Source organism: Papio anubis, chromosome 6 (genome assembly GCF_008728515.1).
Source record: "Papio anubis isolate 15944 chromosome 6, Panubis1.0, whole genome shotgun sequence".
Taxonomy (NCBI): domain Eukaryota; kingdom Metazoa; phylum Chordata; class Mammalia; order Primates; family Cercopithecidae; genus Papio; species Papio anubis.
Genome location: NC_044981.1, coordinates 15,499,124 through 15,520,914, shown reverse-complemented (window position 1 = coordinate 15,520,914; position 21,791 = coordinate 15,499,124). Strand labels below are relative to the sequence as shown.

Genomic DNA, 21,791 nt, shown 5'->3' with positions numbered 1-21,791 from the left:
GAAATAATGTATGGTATAAAATAATTTTGTCTTTTGAAAACTAATTATTGATGAAGGCTGGATGTAAAACTTTTTAAAACTATAGGAACACAGGGCACAGAAGTTGATACTTTAAAAATTCATGTATAAAGAAAACCAGTGCCAGGAAAATACTTTTACAGGTGTTTTTTTAAATCCAGCCTGAGAAAATTTGTATTGGTTTGTTAAAGTAGGGGGCAGGAGATTGGGAGACTTTAAAAATTGTTGTGTATACCTTATTTGAAAACTGAGGTAAGAAAACATGTAACTGTTGGCCGGGCGCGGTGGCTCAAGCCTGTAATCCCAGCACTTTGGGAGGCCGAGGCGGGCGGATCATGAGGTCAGGAGATCGAGACCATCCTGGCTAATATGGTGAAACCCTGTCTCTACTAAAAATACAAAAAACTAGCCGGGCATGGTGGCGGGCGCCTGTAGTCCCAGCTACTGGGAGGCTGAGGCAGGAGAATGGCGTGAACCTGGGAGGCGGAGCTTGGAGTGAGCCGAAATCGCGCCACTGCACTCCAGCCTGGGTGACACAGCGCGAGACTCCGTCTCAAAAAAAAAAAAAAAAAAAAGAAAACATGTAACTGTTAAATAGTAACAGTACAGGAAAAGTGGTTTTTAAAACTACAAGGAAATCTTGTGTATTTTGTCATTGTCTAACAAGTCCTCAGTTTCTGAACAAAATTTTTCTAAAATATATTTTACTAAGCTCAGGGAACTGAAGTACCTTTGGAAACAGCAATTATTGAAAATATTTAAAAGGAAGCTGAAACTTGTTTCTGACAGACATCCATATTCTGGAGAAAATTGAGAGAGAAAAGGAAACAGTCTGTACAGATTATGTATCCCTTATCTGAAATACTCAGGACTAGAAGTGTTTCAGGTTTTGGATTTTTTCCGATTTTGGAATATTTGCAATATGCACTTACTGGTTGAGCATGGCTAAAACAAAAAACTGAAATCCTAGATGCTCCCATGAGCATTTCCTGTTAGAATCAGGTATGTGCTCAAAAAGCTTCAGATTTCAGCGCAGGGATATTCAACCTGTGTTATAATTAGTAGGTCCCAGCAAATGCTGGCAAAGATGCAGAGAAACTAGCTGGCTCACCCAGTGATGATGGGGATGTAAAATGGAATAGCTACTCTGGAAAAGAGTTTGGCAGTTCCTTTCAAAACCGAAAAATGAACTTACCATATGACCCAGCAGTTGCACTCTTGGGCATTTTGCGAGAGAAATGACTTATTTTCATGTAGGAACTCATACACACATGTTCATGACAGCTTTATTCATAATAGCCAGAAGTTGGAAACAGCCATTCTGTGGGTGAATGGTTACACAAACTGTGGTACATCCATACCATGAAATTCTGCTCAGTAATAAAAGGGAACAGATTATTATGTGCTGTAGCTTGGAGAAACCCCAAGGCAGTTATGCTGAGTGAAAAAAGCAAGTCTCGGAAGGATATATAGTGCATGATTCCACTTACGTAACATATGAATTAACATAATTATAGATTTGGAGTCCAGCTGAGTGTTTGGGGAGGCACGGCATGGTTATAAAAGGTGTTGGAAGTAAATGCTTGGTGCTGCCAAATGACAATGGCACTGAGGCAAAAGTTTTCTCAGCAAGGCAATTTACTTCTATAGAAGGATGCGTCTTGTGGATGGAACAATGGCGAGAGCATACCAGACAAGGAAGGGGAAGGGGTCTTATTCCTAATGCCGCTAGCTCCTACTGCTGTGTCTTTCCCCTATTGGCTAGGGTTGGATTGCACAGTCTAGGCTAATTCCGATTGGCTGTTTTAAAGAGAGCAAGTATATGAGCCAGAGTGGCAGGGTGAGTAATTTTGGTGGAAGGGACAGTTACAGAACAGGTGACTAAGGATGCCTAAGGACAAAACAGGTGACAGAGGCTAGGAGGGGGTTGTTTACTGAAACTAGGGGCAAGGAGAGTAAAAAACGAGGAAGTTAAACTTTAAAATGGAGAACAAAGAACAGGGAAGCTGAACATACTGACATATTGGTTCTTTGAAGAAGAACTCAGAACTTATTGTACTTCACAATTTTTCTCCCTCTTGAATTTTAAAGGAAGTTAATAGGCTAAACTTTGAAGAGGAATTTACCGTATCCTACAAAGGGAACCTGAGGGAGTCTTGTGGTGGTACTACGTTGATGTGGTGCTTACACAAGGCTATGCATGGAGCTGTATGCACATCTGCATGCACACACAGTGCACGTGTGACTGGTGAAATCTGAATAAGCTTTGTGGATTGTACCCATGTCAATTATTGGGTTTTGACCTTATACCAGAATTATGTAAGATGTTAGCATGGAGGGACATTCAGGATGTACATTTCTAGATAACATCCTGTGAACCTGTAATTATTTCAAAGTAAAAAGCTTTAAAAATTGAGTATTGCAATTTCATATAGTCATCCTAATGGGGGGAGAATCCCGTATACACCAAAATGTGCTGGTTGTACAGTCATCTATTTATGGGGACTACAAAGGGACTTTCACCCTATTATTTGTGGAATCAATAATTTTTTATGGCCCCAAATTTTCCTCAATGTACATAGTTCATGCATCAAAAATACCCTATTAAATAAATGCAGATAGACCAGGCACAGTATCTCATGCCTGTAATCCCAGCACTTTGGGAGACTGAGGTGGGCGGATCACCTGAGGTCAGGAGTTCAAGACCAGCCTGGCCAACATGGTGAAACCCTGTCTCCACTAGAAATACAAAAATGAGCCAGGTGCGATTGTGCACATTTGTAATCTCAGCTACTCAGGAGGCTGAGACACAAGAATCGCTTAAACACAGGAGGTGGAGGTTGCATTGAGCCAAGATCATGCCATTGCACTCCAGCCTGGGCAACACAGTGAGACTCTGTCTCAAAAGAAAAAAATGCAAATAATTAGAAGCATAAAAAAAGTTAGGCGCGATGGCTCGCACCTGTAATACTAGCATTTTGGGAGGTTGAGGTGGGCAGATCAAAAGGTCAGGAGATCAAGACCATCCTGTCAAACATGGTGAAACCCTGTCTCTACTAAAAATACAAAAATTAGCTGAGTGTGGTGGCATGTGCTTGTAAGCCCAGCTACTCAGGAGGCTGAGGCATAAGAATGGCTTGAACCAGGGAGGTGGAGATTGCAGTGAGCCGAGATTGCACTCCAGCCTGGTGACAGAGTGAGACTCCATCTAAAAAAAAACAACAAAACAAAACAAACCATAGGCCCCAATTTTTTAAATCTGTCACATTGACAGAATTTAATGTCTTCTAGTGGTTATGTAATTTGATAGACTGTTGGCAATTGTTTTTATCAAAAAACAGCTTGAAGAGATGTTTCATTTGTATTCAGAAAATTATTTAGAGATTTACAGAGATTTCACAGTTCTCTCTTGATCATGTCACATGTATTTTAATATCACAAAATTCATATTCCCTAACTCAATATAAAAACACCTGAATTGTAAATATTGAAGTTGGTTTTTAAAATTTCTTGTTGGTCTTATTTATCTTCAATGAACAATGCTCTTAATCTTTAGTATAGAGATTACTAGAATTTTTCTCAGTTCATATTTAGTAAGTGTTACTGTTTCTCTTTTAACATTTTGAACTCTTAACAGAGAGGCTTATCCTAGTTTTCTGTACATGACTCCCAGAGGTTTGGGAGCCTTTTTCGGTCATTAACACCTCACTGTATTTTATTACCTATCTTGGTTAAAAGGCTTAGTTGTAAAATATGTTGGATTTGTTCCTGAAATGAACTTGGTTTTTTTTTTTTTTTTTTTTTCATATATCTTGTGCCGCCCTTATGCCCCATTAAAACGTATAATTGAGAATTGATTATTCCATCTTCAGTGGTAATGGAATTTTTTGTTGTTTTGAGTAATTATCCATTTGAAATTGATAGTGGTAGCTAAAGTGGAAGTTGCAGTCAGATAAAACTTGAGCAATGTTTAGGAGTTGAAATAAAAAGACATAGGCCTGAGTGTTGATAATGGAGTTAAATGATTACTCCCGACTCGACGTAGAAAAACTACTGCATCTTGTTTTGATTTTTTTTTCTTTTAATCTGAAGTCCATTTGTTGAAGTTCTTTACATCTTTGTATTTGTCTGGCTTTCCCCAGTATAATAAATGGCACCTTAATGTGAGCAAGGGGTCATTTTTCCTTGTAGAAAATGTTCTGTAATTTAGATTTTTCAGTCCTCATTCTAAAATTCAGATGCTGTTAAACCTAGATTTGAAATTTTTCCTTCAAATATCCTCGCATCATTTCACTTCTGCCATCTTTGGTTGTTTTCTTGATGCAGGCCCAATTGATGATTTTACACACAGCACAATTAAGAACATCCTCATTCAGTCACGTCGCTGAGGGTAAATCTCTCTTAGCTGCTGGGCAGCAAAGTTATTTTTAAATGCCCGCTTTGTGCTTTTTCATAGTCATCCTGAATAGGGGCTGGTGTGGTGCAACTGTGCTCGGTCCTCGGTGAAGCTGGCTTAGTGCTCAGCCCCGAGATACAAAAAGGGCTCTGAAATGAAGCAGGGAGCTGACGGGGACAGCTGGGGATGTTTCAGATACCTAGTGAGGAACATGTTTTAAAACCTAAAACAGTGATTTTTTTTCTCCTATTTTTTTATAAGTCATTTTAAGGCCGGGTGCAGTGGCTCACATCTGTAATCCCAGCACTTTGGGAGGCCGAGGCGGGTGGATCACGAAGTCAGGAGATCGAGGCCATCCTGGCTAACATGGTGAAACCCCGTCTCTACTAAAAATACAAAAAAATTAGCCAGAAGTGGTGGTGTGCACCTATAGTCCTGGCTACTGGGGAGGCTGAGGCAGGAGAATGGCGTGAACCCGAGAGACAGAGCTTGCAGTGAGCCGAGATTGCGCCACTGCACTCCAGCCTGGGTGACAGAGCAAGACTCCATCTAAAAAAAAAAAAAAAAAAAAAAGTCATTTTAAGTTGTCTAACCTAACCCCTCCTCCCTTGTGAAGGTTGAGACATGATTGGATTTCATTCTGGTATAGAAAAAACCGAAGGGCCAATAATTCAGCAACATGAGTATCAAACTTTTAAAGCAGAAATAGTCTTGAGAAAAATGTTTTTATATTATATATCTGTAGAAAATCTTAATTCAGTTAAAACAAGATATGCTTTAATTAAAACTCCTTTGATGATTTCTGCATTGATCTTTGGTTTTGAGCTGCCTATTCTGGAATTACTTTTTAAAGGAAGATTAGCTGAACTTTGAAGTACTTAAAGCATACTTAATGTATTTTAGGGTTGACTTACTCTAATGCACTTGGCAGTCATGAAGCATTTGAACAGATATGTTGACAACTGAAGTGAAACAAGTGAAAAGACATCCTCTTCAGTTCAGTTTTTTTTCTTACGAGTACACTCTAAATTCCTTGCAGATTTATTAAGAGTACTGAAAGGTAACTAATTCTTAAGCATCCGAGCGGGGCCCAGAGCAAGTGATTTTCAGTGCATAGTGAATCCTGGTTCTTGGTAATATTTCCTGTTGCTCCCTCTTCAAGAGGCTGTTGTTTAAATAACGCTGGAATTAGCATTAGCTGTCAGCTGTTGGCCAGTACTGTGCGCTTGATTCGTATTTGCTACCTCATTTAATCCTGCCAACAACCTTATGAAGTAGGTGTTTTTACCGCACCTGTATGGAGGAGGAAGTTGCGACTCAGGTGAAATCAGTTATGTGGAAAAAGAGCCTGAGACCAGGATTAGCTGCAGGTCCTTTGGGAGGCGATTCCAAGATGCAGGAGCGAGGGACAGGGAGAGTGAGACAGCGACGAGAAGAAGCTAAAAACAGGAAGCTGCTAAAGCCATTGAGGATGTGCCATCGTACCAGGATCTCTGAGAAGCGTTGAGAACGCTTCCTAGGATCATCCACCCAAAGGATGTTAGACCAGGGTCCCGAGATACTGACCTCCGTCACCTATTGGTTGAGAGCTGCCTTAATTCCACAGAACTTCTGGGCTGTGCTGGCTGGGTTTCCTGAGATTCAGAGAATACTCTGACCAGAAAAACACAGCCACACAGGCGTGGCTGTGAGGTGGGACCCTCTGTGCATTCCAGTGAAGGCACACAACGCTGGTTCCCATAGCTGCAGCTGAATGCAGAGGTAGACCAGAGGGCTATGCCAAGAGGCGCTAGGAGTGTGGGACCCGAGTTGGGCCCAACCTGAAACCTGTGAGCAGAAGCTCTTCCCACTGTGGCAGACCGTCTCCACATAAACACATGTGAGACGAGGCTAGCGGGAAATGGAGAGAAGGCACCCAGTAATGGCAACAGTATCAGCAGAATGCACAGAGGAAATATACATGTGATTACATGCTAATTAGGAAAATTACTTTTCCTATGTTGCTTTGGTTAGCATTAGTTTGTGTTTCTTGCATGTATGTAGATCAGAATATAAGAAGAAAGCCCACAGTATTCTAAGTATTAGACACTATACCTGATTTAAGATGATAAACTCCATCCCTGGGTTTTAAGATCTGCCATGCATACCAGCTTGCTGGACTCCGGAGTTGAGAATGTGGTGCTGGGAATGTGGGGGTGGGCGGGACTAAGGCAGATAACGGACCTCATTCACCATTGTCCATTGTAAGAGCTGCTGTGTTTGTTTTGTTAATCTTGATAACACCCCCAAGATGTTGACACTCCCAAGAGCTGAACCAGAGGGAACAATGCCTTGGGTGAAATGGTTTGTTACAGTGTATCCCAGGACACAGGGTAGCTGAAACATTCTGCAGATGTTTTCTGGAATAACAGCACCCAAACTCAGCAGAGCAGGGGTCTGCCACAGACACAGGGGAGGAGTTAGGAAATATTTACGTAAGGGAAGGCACTCAGATTGTCCTTTTTCGATTTTACAGTCAACCAGATTTGATCAGGGACCTGAATTCATACAGACAGCCTGTTTGGAGTAATCCCATATTGCTGTGTAATAGATAACCACAAACATAGTTTAAAACGAAACAAATTTATCAGCTTCCAGTTTGTAGGGCAGAAGTCTAGGCAAGGTGTGACTGGGTTCTCTGCCCAGTGTTCCATGAGGTTGAGCTGCGTTTTTTTCTGGAGGCACTGGAGAATAATCTATGTGAGGGCCCTTCAGGTCGCTGCCAGAGTTCAGGCTCCTGGTGATTGTAGTGTGGAGGCCCCTTTTCTTTCACCTGCTGTCAGCCCAGAGCTGCTCTTATCAGCCCTTGACCTCTTGATCCATCTGCTTTGACCTCCCAAAGTGCTGGGATTACAGGTGTGAGCACCGTGCCCGGCCTAACCCAGAAGTCTTAAGTCCAAAGTCTCATCTGACACAAGGCAAGTCTCTTTGACCTAGGAGCACATAAAGTCAAAAGCAAGTTAGTTACTTACAAGATACAATGAGAGTACAGGCATTGGATAAATGTTCCCATTTCAAATGGGAGAAATTGGCCAAAACAAAGGGTGTACAGGCCCCAAGCAAGTCTGAAATCCAGCAGGGCAGTCATTAAATCTTAAAGCTCCAAAATAATCTCCTTTTACTTTGTGTCTTACATCCAGGTCATACAGAGGCAAGGGGTGGCTCCCACGGCCTTTGGCAAGCTCTTTCACAGGTTGGCATTGAGTGCCTGCATCTTTTTCAGGTGCATGGTGCAAGCTGTCAGTGGATCTACCATTCTGGGCTCTGGAGGGCGGTGGCCCTCTTCTCACAGCTCCACTAGGCAGTGCCCCAGTGGGGACTCTGTGTGTGGGCACCAACCCTATATTTACTGTTTGCACTGCCCTAATAGGGATCTCCATGAGGGCTCTGTCCCTGCAGCAGACCTCTGCCTGGACATCCAGGCATTTTCATACATCCTGTGAGATCTAGGCCAAGGTTTCCAAACCTCAATTCTTGACTTCCGTGCACCCACAAGCCTAACACCATGTGGAAGCCGCCAAAGCTTGCGGCTTGCACCCCCTGAAGTAATAGCCCGAGCTGTACCTTGGCCCCTTGTAGTCACAGCTGTAGTTAAGAGTGGCTGGAATGCAGGGTGCCGTGTCCCAAGGCTACACAGAGCAGCTGGGCCCTGGGCTTGGCCCACAAAACAATTTTTCTTCCTAGGTCTCTGGGCCTGTGATGGGAGGGGCTGCTGCCAAAATCTCTGGCATGCCCTGGAGACATTTTCCCCATTGTCTTGGCACTTAACATTCAACTCCTCATTATTTATGCAAATTTTTACAGCTGGCTTGAATTTCTCCCCAGAAAATGGGTTATTCTTTTCCAGTGTATCATCAGGCTACAGAATTTCCAAATTTTTATGCTCTGCTTCTCTTGTAAACATAAGCACCAATCTCAAACCATCTCCTTGTGAACGCATAAAATTGAATGCTTTCACAATAATCCAGGTCATGTCTTGAATGCTTTGCTGCTTAGAAATTTCTTCCACCAGATAGCCTTAATTATCTCTCTCAAGTTCAAAGTTCCACAGATCTCTAGGGGAGGGGCAAAATGCTACCAGTCTCTTTGCTAAAGCATAGCATGAGTGAGCTTTACTCCAGTTCCCAATAAGTTCCTCGTCTCCATCTGAGACCACCTCAGTCTGGACTTCATTGTTCACATCACTATCAGCATTTTGGTTGAAACCATTCAACAAATCTCTAGGAGGTTCCAAACCTTCCCACATCTTCCTGTCTTTTTCTGAGCCCTCCAGACTGTTCCAACCTCTGCCCATTACCCAGTTCCAAAGTCCCTTCCACGTTTTCAAGTATCTTTATATCAATACCCCACTCTCTCCAGTACCAATTTACTGCATTAGTCACTGTTTACACTGCTATAAAGAAATACCTGACGCCGGGTGCAGTGGTTCACACCTGTAATTCCAGCACTTTGGGAGGCCGAGGCAGGCAGATCATTTGAGGTAGGAGTTTGAGACCAGCCTGACCAACATTGCAAAACCCCGTCTCTACTAAAAATACAAAAAATTAGCTGGGCATAGTGGCGTGCACCTGTAATCCCAGCTACTTGGGAGGTCGAGGCATAGTAATTGCTTGAAGCCAGGAGGCAGAGGTTGCAGTGAACTGAGATCCTACCACTGCCCTCCAGCCTGGGGAAGAAAGTGAGACTCCGTCTCAAAAAACAAAACAAAACAAAACAACAACAAACCCTGAGACTGGGTAATTTATAAACAAAGGAGGTTTAATAAGCCCACAGTTCTGCATGGCTGGGAGGCCTCAGGAAACTTACAATCATGGTGGAAGGGGAAGCAGGCTGCTTCGCAAGGCGGAGAGTATGAGCATGTGAAGGAGGAACTGTCAGATCCTTATACAACATCAGATCTAGTGAGAACTACTCACTATCACGACAACAGCATGGGGGAGACTGTCCCCATGACCCAATGACTTCCCTCCCCTGACATGTGAGGATTACAATTTGATATGAGATTTGGGCGGGGACACAGAGCTAAACCATATCACATGCCTTGAGGAAAAGTTAAACCACTGGAAAGTGTTTATAGCTGGGAGATTTGGGGTTCTTGCTTGAATGACCAGGTGAAAGTTGATTATGTTAGTGTTCTTGCCTTCTATATTACTGACTCAGGCCTACCTTGAAGGGTCACTGGTCACTTAAGTTATAAAATTATTTCACATCCTTTTATATGTTTCATGTCAATATTGGGTTAATATTTCTATCCCAAATTTTCAGATGAGAAGGTTAACTGATTAGGTTGTGTGGCCAGTAAACACTAAAAAGCCAAGACTAAACACTTTGTAATGTACCATGATGGCTACATATTTACTTTTTTTTCCCAACCTTTTTTTTTTTTTTTTTTTTTTTTGGATGGAGTCTCGCTCTGTCGCCTAGGGTGGAGTGCAGTGGCGCCATCTCGGCCCACTACAACCTCTGCCTCCCGGGTTCAAGTGATTGTCCTGCCTCAGCCTCCCGAGTAGCTGGGACTATAGGCGCCTGCCACCATGCCCGGCTAATTTTTGTATTTTTAGTAGAGATGGGGTTTCACCATATTGGCCAGGCTGGTCTTGCACTCCTGACCTCAGGTGATCCACCTGCCTCGGCCTCCCAAAGTGCTGGGATTACAGGCGTGAGCCACCGCGCCCGGCCCTGTTCCCAACTTTTTACTGTGGTAAAATACACATAAAATTTATCATTTTGTGTATACATATAATTTGTAAGTGTCCAGCTGAGTGGTATTAAATATATTCACGCTGTACATCCATCACCACCATCCATCTCCAGATCTCTTTCATCTTGTAAAATGGAAAGTCTATACCCGTTAACCACTAAGCCCCCATGCCCTCTGCCCCGCCCTGAGAGCACCACTCTTCTTGTCTCCATGAACCCGACTGCGCTAGGCACCTCATATGAGTGGAACCGTACAGCATTTGCCTGTTTGTAACTGGCTTATTCCACTTAGCGTATGTGCTCAAGGTTCATCCATGTTATAGCATGTGTCGGAATTTCTTTTTAAGGGTGAATAGTATTCCACTGTCACATACTTTTAACAAACATGCCTTGAGAACTTACTGTGTGCCAGGCACTGAGCTGAGTGACAGCATGTTGACATGAGTCATATATGGTCACAGTCGTGCAGGGACTCCAAGTCCTTAGCAATTGCACTGCAATTTGTAAGTCAGCTGCAGAAGTTTAAACACAGGGATGTGGAAACATCTAGATGGAGCAGCAGACTCCACTGGAGTTAGCAGAAGGACAACCTGAGAAGCTAATCTTGGAAGGTGAACAGCTGTTTGTGACTGACGAATGGGCGATGCGGGGGGAGGGGGAAGGTCGTTCCAGCAAAGGGAACAGCACATGCAAAGGTGTGGCACTAAGGGCCTGACTGCCCAGGTAGGGGGAGCAGTGCAGCAGATTGGAGGGGCAAGGAGGCCAGCTGTACAGACGGCCGGGGCACCAGCCCAAGTCTGTCAATGCGGCATGACTCCATCCACTTGGAGGGGGGATGTGAGCAGCTGTTTATACCCATTTCCTCTCTCGGTCCCTTTTCAAACCCTAACCCCAGTTATTCTGTTTCCTCAGCTGAACTAGATGCAGAGCACGCCCAGAAGGTCCTGGAAATGGAGCACACCCAGCAAATGAAGCTGAAGGAGCGGCAGAAGTTTTTTGAGGAAGCCTTCCAGCAGGACATGGAGCAGTACCTGTCCACCGGCTACCTGCAGATCGCGGAGCGGCGAGGCGAGTTGGGGCCGGGGCTGCTGGAGCAGGGACTCACTGGCTGTGCGGGGTGGCGATGGGCTCCTCTCCCGGAGCAGGACATGGGGCAGAGTCCTCAGAAGTCCCGTTCTGTTATTAGACTCCAGCAACCAAAATGTGTGCATTGGGCCACCTATCTCTTGCCCTGATTTTGCCTCTTCTATCAGTCTAGGCTTTAGTTGAAGATATTTTTTTTAATACCTCTAAAGATTACAGATACAGCCAGGCGTGGTGGCTCACGCCTGTAATCCCAGCACTTTGGCAGGCCAAGGCAGGCAGATCACCCGAGGTCAGAAGTTTGAGACCAGCCTGGCCATCATGGTAAAATCCCATCTCTACTAAAATACCAAAAGTGGCCAGGCGTGGTGGCGCATGTCTGTAATCCCAGCTACTCAGGAGGCTGAAGCACGGGAATCGCTGGAACCTGGGAGGCAGAGGTTTCCGTGAGCCGAGATCGCGCCATCGCTCTCCAGCCTGGGTGGCAGAGTGAGACTGTCTCAAAAAAAACGAAGATTACAAACACAAATTAGGCTTCTAGAAATTACCAAAATGGACAAAAGGAAAATTGCCCTTAATTCTCCAGGACAGAATAATCCCTGTTGCTGCTTTTCATGCGTTCTTTCTAGTCTCTGTCGAGTCTGCTTATTTAATTGCGATCTGACTGGACCGTACACATATATGGCTTTGTCTCTAACTTTTCTTCATGTTATATAGGACTCTTTCCCCCTGTTGTTAAAAATACTTTGAGAGGTTGTGTGTCAAAGGCTGCATCTTTTTGTCATGATGTATCCTAATATATTCCACCAGTTTTCCTAGCTGAACATTTAAAATCTTTCCCTTGGTAAATAGTGCTGTAAGGAACAAGCTGATTAGACGTCCAGACACCGAACTCCTTCCCAGCTTTTCCTTTGGAAGAACCCAGTGACTCAGAGGTGCAGCAGGGGTGAGCAGGGCAGTGGCGCCGGGCAGTTCACATTTTCCCACCAGCCTGCGCCACACAGGCAGGACCAGACCCCAGGCAGCGGGGAGACCCGTCCAAACCTTCCCCTGTTTTCCTGCCCTCCCATTCTCCTGAATTTCTCATCACCTCCTGGACACCTCCCTCACCTCTCAAATCTCAGCCTTCATCCTCTCCCCAGGCTTGCCTAGCTCTGGCCTTTGTTCTCTCTATCCCGCCCCCAACCACATCCTCCAGGAGTGTTTCTTCCTTGTCATCCAGTTCTATGTCCCCTCCAAGGAGAAGTTAAAGAAATCCAAGAATGAGGCTGGGCGCGGTGGCGCATGCCTGTAATCTCAGCACTTTGGGAGACCAAGGTGGGTGGATCATAAGGTCAAGAGATGGAGACCAGCCTGGCCAACATGATGAAACCTCGTCTCTACTAAAAATGCAAAAATTAGCCAGGCGTGGTGACACGCGCTTGTAATCCCAGCTACTCAAGAGGCTAAGGCAGGAGAATCGCTTGAACCCAGGAGGCAGAGGTTGCAGTGAGCTGAGATCGCGCCACTGCACTCCAGCCTGGCGACAGCGAGACTCCATCTCAAAAAATAAATAAATAAATAAAAAGAAATCCAAGAATGAGGAAAGAAAATAATGTTGAGAAAAACAGATGAACAGCAGTAGCTGAAGACCTCATAGTGTGCTGGTGAACGCAGTCAGTTGTGAGGAAGATGCTTGTTTACCTTCCAACGCACAGGGTAGGTTTGAAGCTTAACAAGTTCTTTAGAGTCAGCCTTTGCCGTTCTTGTAACCCGTGACTCTGCCTTTGTCCTCCGTGCGTTCCTCCGAGTGGACGTACAGGATTCTCTTAGTTCCGTGTTGGCTGCGAGTTGTAGAGAGTGGCTTTCCATGGCTCCTTTGGGAGGAAGCAGAAGGTTTGCTCCAGGGATTTTTATCCCGTTATGGGTAGAAGCAGAGAAGGACACTGTTTTAGCCCCGCTGCCATAACGAAACCATGTGGACTGGGTGGCTTGAACAGTCGACATTTCTTTTCCCTCAGTTCTGGAGGCCTCAGATCCAAGATCAGGGTGCCGATGTGATCGGTGTCTGATGAGGGCTGTCTTCCTGGCTCATAGGCGGCCCCCTTCTCCCTATGTGTGCACGTGGCCAACAGCAGGGTGGAGCCCTCTGCTGTCTCTTGGTATTAGGGCTAATCTCGACCACAGGAGCCATGTCCACCTGACCTCGTCTAACCTAATCACCTCCCAGCGGTCCCAACTCCAAGTATCCTCATCTTGGGGGTTAGGGCTTCAACATACAAATTTTAGGAGGACACATTCAATCCATACAGATACACCCTGGCCGACCCGCAAATTTGAACATAATGACACATCGCAGCAATGTCTGATGTCATAGAAGAGATGCACTGATGGACAGCCACAGAAACTCTGATTGGTGAACAACTTAACTCTATCTTCCTTCAGTTTAGCACTTGCTGGTGAGCCCAGAGGAAGCACAGAGAAATGAAAGTACCTCTCAGGAAGCTCCCATTATAGGGAGAGCCACGGACACACGGCTGATGATGATGTAGTAGGTGCGCGGCCGGCTTGGAAGGAGCAGCTTCTGTTGATGACCAGCCCCTGGTGACAGGGACAGGCACGCACTGCACCTTCTCCACAGCTAGCAAGGCACCGGGCTGGCAGAGGGAAGCGTCTAGCAGCTACCTGCTGCAAATACCTGCAAGGAAATACGAAGTGGTTAAATTTTCGTGGTTTTGAGTATCTCAAAGATTAAGTTTCAAGAAAATGTTGGGCTCATGTTTTTAAGGTAAAAATCAGGTACATCTTGTCAATATATGGTTTTGAAAGCTTTGAAGAAGAAAATTGGAGGCTCTGGGCTTTTTAGCTTTCTCTTCAGCTAGAGCTGAGGGACAGCCACACACGGGAATCGGACATCCCATTGCACGGCTGTGCAGAGCCGGCTCAGACTTCCCAGCCTGACGAGCCACAGCGCCTTTCTTAGAGAGGAAGCTTCATCTCCACGGATTAGTATTAATTTAGGAGAATCAATCAAAAATTTAAAAACTCTGCAGCAAACATGGTGTTTTGGACTCATTCCACTAAATCAGAAATAGCAGTTGGAATTTCCCTTTCAGAAGCATCGTTTCTTAATTAAGACAAGGCCATGGCAAGTTTTATCCAGAGAATCATCAGAGGAAGGGGTGAAGGCACTTCTGTGCCACTTGGATGGTGCTGAGGCCGGATGGCCCCCCAAGCACAGAGGCTGTCAGGCTTGAGGACTGAAGGCCGTGCCGGGAGGGCTGAGCAGCAGAGGGGGTCTGGGTGCCACCACAGGCCCCGCAGAGCTCTCCGTGCCATTAGGACATCATTAGGTGTTTTGTAAGACCCTAGCCCAGGTTTGATCTTCTGCCTGACATGACTGCCATTTTCTTAGAAAAGCATTTTTATTGCTTTCATTTTATTGCTGAATGTCAGGGTATCCTGCAGTTACTTATTAATAAATCACCTCGGAGATGTCCTGGTCTGTGCCTGGGTTATCTGGCTCTGTATTCCCATAGATTTCAGGCTCTTGTGTCTCTGAACCAGTAGTTCAGCAAAATGGCATCCTATGCAGCCAGGGGTGCGCCTGCTTCCAGAAGGATTGACTCAGCTCTGGGATGCTCCAGAGTGGACCCAGTGCCCTGGGAAGAGAACGAGGTTTGGGGCTAGTGATAACATTACAATAAAGTTAGAAAAGATAGAATTGACAGGCAAAAGTGCACCTAAGTGCTGTGATTTTGAGAATCATCCATACTGATACATTCACCTCTAATTTGATTTCTATTCTTAAGTAGTTATTTCCATTGAATAAATGTAATTTGTTCATTGTTGTATTGATGGGTATTTGTTTCCAGTTTTCTTCTTTCATAAAAACAATGCCAGCACGGACTTTTTTTTCTTAGGACGGAGTCTCGCTCTGTCACACAGGCTGGAGTGCAGTGGCATAATCATAACTCATTGCAGTCTGGCACTCCTGGGCTCAAGTGGTCCTACCACCTCAGACTCCCGAGTGAGTAGCTGGGACTACAGGTGTGCGCCACCATGCCTGGCTAATTTTTTAATTTTTTAGAGAGATAGGGTCTCACTATGTGGCCCAGGCTGGTCTTGACCCTCCTGGGCCCAAGTGATCCTCCCACCTGGGCCTCCCAAAGTGCTGGGATTACAGGCGTGAGCCACCACACCTGGCCTTGGACATTCTTATAATTTGTCTGTCTGTACGCATCCGTAAGTTGCTTTAAGACCAGCTGTTCTCAGACTTGAGCAGCCTCACAGACCCCTGGAGGGTCTGTGGTTCCAACGTGGATTCCTGGGCCCACTGCAGGGTTTGTGACTGTGCAGGTGTGGGTGGGGCCTGAGGATTTGCATTATAACCAAGTTCCCAGGTGATGCTGAGGGGGACCACACTTTGGGAATCACTTCTTTAGGGTATATAACTAGGAGAGGAATTACTGGTCATAATGACACGGCTATCTTTCATTTTACTAGATTCTGTCCAATTCCTTGCCAAACATTTGCATGAGTTTATAGTCTCCCCAGCCACGTATGCACGTTCTGATTACATCTTTACTGGCACTTGGTAGCGTCAGATTTTTTAATTTTTGCTAATCTGTTGGAATGAAACGACACCATTCGGGAGTCTTCAAGCCTCTCTTTGGCTGCGTTCTTCTGCTGCCGGTCCCTGAGCCAAAACTACACTGTTGTATACTTAGTCATCTCAAGTGTTGGTTCTCAGCTGGAGACACTTTTGCCCCCGAGGGGACATTTGGCAATGTCTGGAGACCCATTTTGCTTGTTATGCCTGGGGTAAGGGTGTGCTACTGGCATCTAGTGGGCAGAGGCCAGGGACGCAGTTAAGCATCCCACACTACCCAGGACAACCCCACCACCGAGAACGATCTGGTGCAAAGTGTCAGGAGTGCTGGGACTGAGCCAATGTTTTCTAGCGAAGCCTGAGTCTGCTGGAGCCATTACCACTCTGCCCTGCGTGTCCGCACGCATTTCCCGCCCTGCCCTGCGTGTCTGCACGCATTTATTTTCTTCATAGTTGCCATGACTCTTCTTGGGGTCTTGTCCTTTGGTATAAATGTCACAGTTTCAAGTTTGTTGAAGAACCTTGTCTACAATTTGAGCAGAATTGCAGTAAGTTTCTGGATGGAGACACAATGGGCCTCTTAGTGGTATTGGATCTTTCTGCAAGCGCACGTGTCTCATGCATTCCTGAATGGCGGGTAGAACTTGCCTCCGATGCTGAGACCAGTGACTTTACCTATTCTTTTTTTCTGATGGTTATAGAGATTTCCTATTTCTCGTTAATTTTGGCAAGTTTTCCACGGACTTGTCTTTAGTTGTCCGCTGTGTCAGCATAACGTTGCCCATGGTGCGCGTCTCCCCCTCAACTGTGTTCCTGGGTAGGTTTGCTTTTGCATTCTTAAAATTGTTCATGTGCCTTTTATTCCTTTCATCTCTACTTACGACGAGTCTTACCCCAGAACCTAACCAGCTTCTTTGTTCTTTCTGCTGTTTCATTAACTTCTCTTCAGTTTTGCTTTCTTTGGGCATTTGTTTTTTTCTAACCCAAGTTGATGAATGGCTTGATTTTCAGCGTTCCTCTCTGGTAAGGCATTCAAAGCTATGGATTTCTTGCAGGGGGACCGTTTTAGTTGAATCCTACAAATTTTGGCACTAATAATTCCTGGGTAAATTTTATCATTAGCATTTCATATTTGATTTGTGAACTGTTTATAAATGTTTTTTAAAATAATTAGATATGTGAAAGTTTTCCTAGCAGTTACCAATTTCTAACTAAATTTCATTGTGATTGGAGAATAGGATTTCGATTTCTCTTACTAACTTTGGGACTGCTGATGTCAGCCATCGAATAGGTATAGTGACATGCGCCCAAGATCACGGATATCATGTTTTCATTGCCATTATGCCATTTTTTAACTTTAAAAATGTAACCCAAAATAGAAGTTTTAGATTATCTTCCTGGTGAATTGAACCATTTAAAAGTCACTAAGTACTACTCTTTATCCCAGTATTACTTTTGTTTCCCATTAAAATCTATTTTGATATTAATATAGCTATATCAGCTTTCTTCTTTGTTTGCTCATTATATCTTTTCATTTTTTAAGAAACATTTTCATGTTTCTGTCTCCATATTTGTCTCCTGTGAACAGAAGGTAGCTGGATTTTACTTCAGTTCAGTCGTATAATCTCTGAACTGGCAAGTTTGGCTCACTGACATTTCCTGTGATCACTGACACACTCATTACCATCTTATTTGGTGCTACAGAATTTTCCTGAAAGCTTTTCCTATGCTTCTTAGTCCAATTTTTTCTCTCCTGTTTTAAGTTATACTCCTGCCCTTTTCAAGAAGATGGCACAGACAAATTTTCAAAACTGAAGTCAGAAGCCAAAATCTAAAAGACAGAAAGGCCTTGGCAAAAGGCTTCCATAGGTCAGAAAGGAAACCCTCAGAAGTGTGCCCCCAAAAAGAACAAGCCTGACCAGGGTGCCATCAAATTCCCCTGACCACTCAGCCCTGAAGATCAAGCCCAGTGAACTGCTGTCCCCATGTGGCTGAGCTCAACCCTGGCCAAGTCCAAGGCAGAGCAGGCTGGCTCAGTCGGTGGGGATGCTGCTGCCAAGCATGGGACCATCTAAACCGTAACACTTTTCCCCAACTGAAAACAGGAATTACTTACCTCTCATTTGAGTGCTGAACTTCAGTGATTTTCTGAGCCTGAAGATAGTGAGACTCACTTTCCTCCCAGATGAAGCCGTAATCTCATGTCCTGTGGCTCTGAGCACCCTCCTCTCCGCCCCGTGTCTTTGTTCAGGAGGGTGATTTGGCCCTGGTGACTCCTTGTTATGACCGTTCCATTCCAGGTTTTACATTAACTCACACACTCACACGTCTCTTTGCTTAACATGCTTTCTTGCACTCAGTCCTTCCTTCGCTGTGCCTCCAGCGAGAGCAGGCTCATGATGACGTGTTTCTTCTTGGTCTCTGCTTCTCCTCTCCTGGAGCTTAAATGATACCTAATGTTACACCATTTTAGAGATGACATTTCTCTCTCCTCTTTGAACTTACTCCACAGTCTTCTGGCTTTTATTATTGTTGTTCAGAAGTTGCCTGTCATCCTAATTATTTCCTTCTCTTTCTTAACCTGCCCTTTCTCTCTGGCTGCTTTTTAGAGAGCCTTTGTCTTTGATGTTCTTCAACTTCAAAGCAATTGATGTAGGTGAGGATTGCTTTGATCTCGCTTGGAATGTTTTGCTTTTTAAATCTGGGTCCTGAGGTCTTTCATCGATTTGGGAAAATCATCAGCTTCTTTGAATAGAGTTCTCTTCCCTTCTTGGCTCTGGGGAAACGTGACCAGATGCTACGCTTCTGTGTCTCACATACCTCTTATGCTCGCTCGCATTTCCCTTTGTTCCTCTATGCTGCATTGCAGATTTACTCATCCTGCCATCTAGTTTATTTATTTTCTGTGGGGCTGTGACTGTGCCCCAAGTTTGAGATTTCAGTCTCTTCTACCTAGTCATTATTTGGCTCTCTTTCAAATGTCTGTCCTTATTTTTGACACCTTGTTTTTGACTCTACCTTTCCTAGGACTGCAGTGTGTGAACAGCCATCTCAAGTTCTTTAGCAAGGATACTGTTTGTTTCTGCTGCCCCTCACTCGGAGTGGCTCATTTCATGTGTGTCACAAATGCCAGATTGGGTTGGGATTGACTTTGTATAAACCAAGGTTAAGGGAGGGTCATTCCAGAAAAAATTTGCATTTGCTTCTGCCAGGCATCCCCACGGCTCGGATAACTTATGTGGCTTGTGGTTTTCTGGACCACAGAGGTAGTTTGCCTCTGAGGAAAGACCTGTGAGGCGTCCCGTGCTCAGGGCTGGGCTGAGGCTGGCCAGGCTGGGGTCGCCGTCTGCTGGTGGGCTGGGTTTTGTTCTCTCCTAGTCTGTGCTTCCACTGTACAGATGTTCAAACCCCTTCAGCCATTAGGCCTGAGAAATGTTCCAAGGGCAGTGGCAACTCCACTTGCGATTAGAGGGCTGTGCCCGCCTGGAAGGTTCAGGGCAACTGTAGGCGGGAAGCAGAGCCCTGGCTGGCGGGGAGGAAGGTCGCTAACTGTTGCTGCAGGAATGCTGGCCTCTGAGACAGGCGGAGGGTCCTACTCCAAACAGCCGGAAATCGCTTAATGCGGAGATTGGTCTTCAGCGTCCCAAAGGGCTGGGGATGAGCAGATTAAGGAAAGTGTAAAAGGTATAACAGTTGCCAAGGGTGATTTAGGATGCATTTAAAGTGCCAGACTGGCATATGTCATCTACTAATATGTTGCTTCAAATTCCGTTTTGAAGGAAGCTTAGAAAATGCAATGTAGTTAGCCTATTGCCGGTGGAAGATCACCTGTTAAAGTAATATTGAAGACATGTCCTTCCTCGTGTCGCTGATCTCTCCGCAGAGCCCATAGGCAGCATGTCATCCATGGAAGTGAACGTGGACATGTTGGAGCAGATGGACCTGATGGACATATCTGACCAGGAGGCCCTGGACGTCTTCCTGAACTCGGGAGAAGAGAACACTGTGCTGTCCCCCGCCTTAGGTAGGGTTGACAAACTTGCATCAGCTGAACCGGGGCTATACTGATGCCACTCCCCTCCAAAGGGAGAAGTGAGAAACCTGCCAGTCACTTACACACAAACCCCCAAGCGCACAGCCAGCTCCTGGCTCCCTACCCCACGGTTCCACACGGCTGCGTGGCAGCTGCAACAGTGGTGTGGTTCCATCATGAATTCTTCTCAAAGATTTGACATGCTCCACTCCGGCAACTTTGGTGAGCTGAGAGCTTTCTTGTTTTCCCTCCTTTACCACCCAGAAATCCATTTGAGTCTGCTCCTTGTGATTAAGCACCGGCGTTTGCAGGGAGGTACAGACTCTCCTGCGTGGCTCACACAGAACTCTTCCCTCTTGATGCGGCAGGCGTTTAGGGGCATGCCTGCTATGGGGCAAAGCCATGGTGTATGTTCAGCTCTTGGCCTGTGTTGTAAAACTTAGTTGGACTTCAGTTCCTTTCACCCCTTCCCAAAATTTTGTTTCACATTCATGCAGCAAATATTGACCGAGGTGCCAGACCTGTACCTGGGCTCGCTGCATTTCAAATTTCAGACCAGTTCTTCTGGCTGGGTCAAGGCAAAGCTCAGTCCTCCTGGCAGCACCTCAGCCATCTCTAGAAGGTTCTACCATTACCACGGTTTCTGCTTCCTCTAAACTTCTCACCCACTTCTCCCCCACTTCTCCTGGCAATCTGTCAGAACGGTGTCATCCCAGGGAAGAGAAGGGGCTTGGGTGCATTTGCCCCCATCCTGAGAAGGCCGGAATACTAGAAACCAGAATGAACCCTCACCCAGAGTCAAGGAAAGATTTAGAAACAGTGACACCTGAATATAGAATTTTGATTCCTTGAAGAGCCTATTTAGTTCCATAAAATTGGAGACCTGCTGAAAGGTCAATAATTCCGACTGTCTCAGCAGTGGTGTCTCTGAATTTCTGAAAAGGGTAAAAAGAAAAACATCTAGATTATCAAGGTTACAGGGACTGCTTCTCCAAGATACGCAGCACTTGCCCTCGGGCCTCTATTACACACTATTACATAGTCCTAGGAGCTCTTGATCTTTGTCACCGGTGGCTGACTCCTTAGGGCACGGAAGGGTCACCACAGGGCCTGAGGCTGCCTCTGGCATCACTCAGCTCAGTGTCTTCCAGGGCAGGCCCCAGGTCCCTGGAACAAAAAGCACACACCCCTTTCATGACAGGCACATTCCACAGCTGTTGGCAGCAATTCTAATCCGCAATCTTTTTATGACAGGACTTTTTCTTCCCTACGTTATTTTGCAGGGCCTGAATCCAGTACCTGTCAGAATGAGATTACCCTCCAGGTTCCAAATCCCTCAGAATTACGAGCCAAGCCACCTTCCTCTTCCTCCACCTGCACCGACATGGCCACCCAGGACATCAGTGAGGGTGGGGAGTCCCCCGTGGTTCAGTCTGATGAGGAGGAAGTTCAGGTGGACACTGCCCTGGCCACGTCACACACTGACAGAGAGGCCACTCCGGATGGTAGTGACGACAGCGACTCTTAAATTGGGACGGGACGTGGGCGTTGTCTGGCCACACTGGAACCCGGTTTTGGCTGTATGCGGAATTCCACCTGGAAACCCAGGTTGTTTTATAGAGGGTCTTGGTTTTTACATAATTGCCAATAATGTGTGAGAAACTGAAAGAACAGCTAACAATAAAGCGTGAGGATGGTAAACTGAGAGCGCACGGAGCTAGTTTATACAAAAGGCTTCTAAATACACACGTCCTTAAGGTCGCTGTAACTCAGGGTTCCTTAGAGTGAAGGGACGCGCAGGTCACTGGGGGCTGCCCCAGGAGGTTGCATGTGGGCAGGTCTGGGCCAGGCAGGGGAGGCTCCACAGGGCTCAGTTCTGCATGAGGCAGGGAATGACCTGCCATTTCACAGGTGGAAAAGGCCACTCCCTG

The 21,791-nt window shown here is 45.6% G+C and overlaps 1 protein-coding gene across 9 annotated transcripts in view; it reads left to right on the top strand.

Annotated features, from left to right (window-relative positions):
• The window catches only part of DTNBP1 (dystrobrevin binding protein 1), a 150,370-nt gene extending 128,805 nt beyond the window's left edge, over positions 1 to 21,565 (top strand). For all 9 annotated transcript variants that reach the window (XM_031666936.1, XM_003897087.3, XM_009204479.2 and 6 more), the window contains 3 exons: positions 11,066 to 11,221; positions 19,711 to 19,851; positions 21,144 to 21,565. In XM_031666936.1, the coding sequence (XP_031522796.1) occupies positions 11,066 to 11,221; positions 19,711 to 19,851; positions 21,144 to 21,388 (542 nt within the window). In that variant the 3' untranslated portion in view covers positions 21,389 to 21,565. The remainder of the gene's footprint in view (positions 1 to 11,065; positions 11,222 to 19,710; positions 19,852 to 21,143) is intronic.
• Positions 21,566 to 21,791: the final 226 nt, after the last annotated feature.